This window comes from Aegilops tauschii, chromosome 2 (genome assembly GCF_002575655.3).
Source record: "Aegilops tauschii subsp. strangulata cultivar AL8/78 chromosome 2, Aet v6.0, whole genome shotgun sequence".
In the NCBI taxonomy this organism is placed as follows: Eukaryota; Viridiplantae; Streptophyta; class Magnoliopsida; order Poales; family Poaceae; genus Aegilops; species Aegilops tauschii.
Genome location: NC_053036.3, coordinates 98,931,055 through 98,936,832, shown reverse-complemented (window position 1 = coordinate 98,936,832; position 5,778 = coordinate 98,931,055). Strand labels below are relative to the sequence as shown.

Sequence of the window (5,778 nt, the reverse complement as noted above, 5' to 3'; positions counted from 1 at the left end):
TCAGTTTCATCCGGGGGAAAAAAGATCATGTTAAACTGCTTACCCAACGAACACAGTTCTCTCTGTAAAAACAATGATGCACAACACGCGAATTTATTCAGCGGGAACATAGCACATGCTCGGGAACGATTTACATTATTTCAGGCGTCGAGGAGACACACCAACGAAGAATGTCGATTCAAATCAAATGATGATTTTATATTTTGCGGGTTAATGATGATATGATCCTGTGGTTTGGCAGCAGCAACTCGTACGTGCGGGACATGGTACTGTACGCAGGTCTAACAGTTGTGGTTGCATGTGGACATGATGGGCGGCGCGGCGAACGGGCCATCGAGCACCCCTCGGGCCATGATCTTGTACGCCGCCTCTGTCATGTGCAGGCCGTCGAACGACACGTACGTCGACGGGTCCGGGCACGGCACCGCCGCCGGCCCGGCGTTCAAGACGGGGTAGCACGCCTTCAGCACCGTCTCCACGCTGAACCCGTTCTCCGCCGGCTTGGTGATGAGGGTGAGCACGTCGTCGTAGGTGTTGACGTAGGTGATGGACACGCCGGGGTGGTCGCGGCGGAGCTCCTCGAGCGTGGCTTTCAGCATGCGGTTGTGGAGGAGGACAAGGTCGTTGAGCCACCGGAGGCAGCCCGTGGCAGGGTCGCGGTCGTCGCCGGGGAAGAGGAAGAGGAACTGCGGGGTGCACCCCAGCGGGAAGATGCCCGGCACGTACATGGTCTTGGCGCCCAGCTCGATCAAGGCCTCGATGGAGAGAGCGATGGACCTGATGACCTGGGGCACGATGGGCCTGACCCATTCGACTGTTTTGTTTTGGAAGAAGGGGTGGTTGTAGTCGTTGGCGCCGATCTCTCCCACCAGGAACAGCGAGCTCGCCATCACCTCCTTCCGCTCTGCGTGAGCATGGCCGAGATGGTGTGGTTAGAAGATAATATGCATGCTCGGTGCGTTTGCGTAGCCATGGCGCATGCATATATATGCCATAGATTTTGTTCTAAGTACCTTGGTTTGTGGAGGCGAGCGCGGCGAGCACTATGTTGAACAAGCCGATCTGGACGTCGAGGAAGTAGGGGGGGATCGGTGGGAACTGGTCAACGCTGAGGTTTTTTTTAATGAAGAACTCCTGGCTCAACGCCGTGGCGGCCGCCACCGCGAAATTGGCGCCGTACCGAAACTCCTCCGCCGGCGACTTCCCTGCCGCCGCTTGCAGGTACGCCGGCCAGTACGGGAACCCCAGCCTCTCCACTGCACGTACGTAGTACCAATTTTCATGCATGTACGTATATTCATTATTCATTATGTATCGTACAGTAAGATGGGCAGTAATTAAGCACGCCTCGTCTGTCGTCGTCATGAAATGGAAGTACTTACCGATGAAGTCGACAACAAGGCGGCCGTCGGACCAGCGGCCGTTGGGGCGGCCGAAGAAGGTCTCCCCGTAGGGCAACGCCAGGACGGGGCCCGACGCATTGGCGTAGTGGACGATGAAATTGCCGGTGTCGATCAGAGAGTCGCCGAAGCTGAACATACGCTTGTAGCACCTGCTCCGGTTCGCCGGCGCAGGCGACGCCGACGCTGTCGAGCCGACGCCTCCGCCATTGTGGTGGATGGATCGAAAGTAATGGTTTTGATTTCGAGCTAGCTAGCCTCACCCAGTTCTGCCCTACAGCCCGGACTTGCAGCTGGAGCTATATATGATGTGATACGCACGTAGCTATCTTATCTTATCTCCGTGATTGTTTGAAAATAAATTCCAACAATAATATGGTACTGGTAGGAGATAGTAACAGCTAGCAAAACGAAACTCGTGGCAAACGAGGCAATGGAGTAACGAGATTTGACTTCGAGGAATTGATCGATCGACTGTTGGCCCAGTTGACTTGTACACAACTTGTATAGTACACAAGGCGTACACGCAGGGCCAATATCTGTTACTGGATAACATATACATTGTCGGCAACTGCACTAGGGCACACTCAATGCATCATATCTTTGCTAGTGCTACAAATTAACCGGCTGATAACAAACAAGTGTAAGCCGCCTCGCCATCCATCAAATTAACCGGCGAGTCAATTATACCACTAATGCCACAACTTGACGCAAAAAGTCAGTTTAGTGCTAAAATTTACGCATACATTGAACTAGTGCCACAACTTGGCTTTTGCTGCATATACGGTGCAAATCATGTTTATATACGAACATGATGCTAATTAGGCGCGCCAACGTAGCATGAGGCCCGCTGTCAGCGACTGGACGACATGTGCCTGCTATTTTGCAAAAAAGAAAACCTTGCACATTTTTTTCTCATGAAAAAGCCCTTGGCAGGGGCCCATATTTTTCTCAGAGATAGGCTAGTATTGTGCAAAAATTGTCACTCTTGGATTCGATCACATGACATGACGCCTGTAGTTCCGCCGACAAACCAATACACCAAACATCATTTACGAAACTCATATAACCATTAACACTTTTTTTTAGAAAAGGAGGATGATCCCCGGCCTCTGCATCTGGAAGATGCATACGGCCACTTTATTGATTATTCTCGAGGATCTTACAAAGTATTACAACAATGTGCCTGAATCCACCATCTTGGCAACATATGCCGCTACTCCTATCCAAAATGATGAAGGGGTGCTAGCTGGGCCACTACCCAAACCACTCACCTAAGCCTAACATCAAAAGCCGGAAGCCGAAACTCATTCGGAAGCCCCAGCCGAGCCACATACCGGGTCCGGGGCACAATCCGGTCAGCCGCACTCGTGTGTCGTCGCCGCCATCTTCCACAGGTCTTCAGATCATATTGAGGCTTCTACCTTGCCTGGCCACTCGGCCATTGACGTCACCATGACGCCAGACAGCAACCTCCTCCTGCGCGAGCCCATCTCCGCGCATCGACGCCGAGTCTCCACAGCGCCATGCCATCGATCTCCGCCGCCATCAATGTGTGAGATGAAACACCGCTCCACCATCCCTCCAGCCAGCACTTGCTCCAAGACGATGCCCCCAGAAGGGAAAGCGATAGAACGCCATCATCATCCGATCCGGAAGACCCAGATCTGGGGTTTCCCCCTGAGCATCCCAAACCTGATGGCGCAGACTGCCGACGATGCCTCGACCATCGGCAGTAGCTCCACCAGACGAGCGTCGTCTACGTCGCCGCAACCTCCAAGATGAAGCTGACCAGAATGCATGTGTCGACACCGAACCGCCGCCACTTCCACCGCCGCTTGAGCAGCCCCCGAGCAACGCCTTCAGGAAGGAGCACGCCACCGTGTGTCGTCGTCGCTTCGAACAGGGGGGTCTGAGGTTTTCACCTGAGCTCCTGGGAGGGGTGGAAGGAAGGAGGTCCTCTCCGAAGCCTCCAACGAATAACCATTAACACTTAAGCCGGTTGGAGTCCCAGCGACCCATTTTACACTGTTATTTTTAAAATAAATAAATGAAATACATGTAAATTGCAACTGTGTGTTAACATAAAATAAATTTTAAAATAACAATGAAAACTTTTATATACTACATTTTTTATTTAAGTCATGAACATTCTAAACTTATATTATCATTTATCGAAATAGAAAAATATTTTATAAATTCCTAAAGAAAGGTAACGCGGCTGGGTGGTGAGGTGGCCACTCGGGCATGCTGACTACATGTCGCTGCTTCTAATCCCAGCCAACTATTTTTACATTATGAGATGAATATATGTTTTTTAAAGCATGAACACTTTATATACTAAATGAAAATTTTGTTAAAACTGTGAATATTAGAAAACTTATTTCAGAATTTATTAAATATATAGTAAAATAAAAACCTTTCTTAAAGCAGGAACACTTTTATACACTACATGCATATTTTTTTAACTTTGAATATTTTTAAAGTTATATAAGCATTTATTAAAACATATAAAAACGTAAACACTTACTTAAAGCATGATTATATTTGTAAATTAATATTTTGTTACAACTATGAACAATTTTAAACTTATATAAGAATTTATTGAGTATAAGTTCTTATTCAATATGCAAATTATTACATGAAAAACTTTGTAATTCATGATTTATTATATGGATAAATGCTAACTCCATACATGATTATTTTATAATGTAATTTATTATATATATATATATATATATAATTTATAACACACTATAATAATTTATATATATTCTATAAATTTCCGGAAAAAGAAAAAGAACAAAATGGGCTGTAGGGTCTGCAGCCCGCTTAATAGACAAAGAATATATAGCAGCAGCATCCCATTATTACATAAAATGCCTGAGAGTCAGGTGGTTAGCCTTGCTCTGCTGCTGTCTATAGGTACCTATTTTTCATTTATTTGTGGGAAGCTGACAAGTGGACCCTTGTGGTCGTGGCATAGTATTTTTCGTGACAATTTTTTTTTTGAGATTTTATTTTTGCAAAAAAGCAGGCCACACGTCCACTTTGCCGTCCAGTCGCTGACAGCGGGCCCCATGCCATGTTGGCATGCCTGATCAGCACTCTATTCGTATGTTTCCCAAAAAAAGCACTCTGTTCATATAGAAACGTGATTTGCACCGTATATGCACATCAAAGCCAAGTTGTGGCACCAGTTCAATGTATGCCGCAAGTTTTAGCACTAAACTGACTTTTCGCGCCAAGTTGTGACACCAGTGGTGTAATTGACTCTTAACCAGCTGATAACAAACAAATGTAAGCCGTCTTCCTGCTCCTTTGTTGCCTCCCGCTCCGACAACTCGCTGGCGAGTCTGAGCGCCTTGGCATTCTTGCGGCGCGGGCACCGCGCATCCGTCTCCGCAATTGTGAGCGAGCGATGGAGGACAGACGCGAGGAGCGCTGCCTCAGGATCGACCGGCGTGCTCGCGCGTGAACGGCGTGCTGACATCGACTCGGACGCCGCTGCTCTCTCCCTCGTCTGCTGCCGCTTGCGCCGGGCTGCTTGTGCCTTTAACTCGGGCGTCCGAGTGCGCGTCGTCCCCGGCGCGGGCACGAGGACCCAACGGTGGTCGGGCACCACCTCCGGAGCAGAGGGTGCTGGTAGTGGGCGGCATACCTCGAGGAGCGGAGCGGAGTGGTTGGAGTTGCGTGCCGGGCGGGAAGGGTCGGCGACGCTGTGTCTGGCGCTGACGAAGTGAATCCGCCGCTGCCGACCCGCCTTGGTCGACGAACGAACGCCTCAATGTGATGCAGAGGGCGACCTCCTCCACATCGTCGGGCTCCGCTTCGCACAGTAGGCTAGACCAGTCATCGTCGGAGCCGGAGTCCCCACCGGAGGCAGCGCTGCTTCGGTCGCCGGCCATGGGATGCTTTTGGAGAGGATTGGAAGTGGAGTGGACGGAGAGGGGGGTGAAGTGGAGTTCGGATTGACTGTGGTCTAGGGTTTTCCAGACGATGATATTTGTAAGGCAGGCGTGGGCCAGGCTGGGCCAAGCCAACGTGGTGGGCATGCCCGGACGCGCCTGGACCGCCACATATTTAGGCTGGATATGAGGGGTGCCGGTCAGTCCAGGCGTTTGAGGCCCGTTTGAGGCTCTTGGGTTGGTTGATTTTTTGTGACCGGCCAGACCTCCCGAGCGTTTGAGACGTGTTTAGGGCGCACGACTGTAGATGCTCTAATTCCTCAGAAAAGCTGCTCCTCCGTAAACAATAGTGATTTAAAATGTGTTATATTTGTTTTATAAAGAGAGTATATTATATACATTAAACATACAACGTTGTGGACCGTATCTTAGTATTGTACTACCTATATGTGTTCTGTTTTTTGTTTTCG

General features: G+C 49.4%; 1 protein-coding gene across 1 annotated transcript; it reads right to left on the bottom strand.

Annotated features, from left to right (window-relative positions):
* Nucleotides 1-1,654, bottom strand: LOC109781428 (sinapine esterase). The gene is made up of 3 exons (XM_020313851.4): nucleotides 1,383-1,654; nucleotides 1,014-1,256; nucleotides 1-904 (listed from the first exon to the last, which is right to left on the bottom strand). The coding sequence occupies exons 1-3, from the start codon at nucleotides 1,537-1,539 to the stop codon at nucleotides 282-284; spliced, it is 1,023 nt and encodes a 340-aa protein (XP_020169440.3). The 5' UTR covers nucleotides 1,540-1,654; the 3' UTR covers nucleotides 1-281.
* Between the last annotated feature and the right edge of the window lie 4,124 nt (nucleotides 1,655-5,778).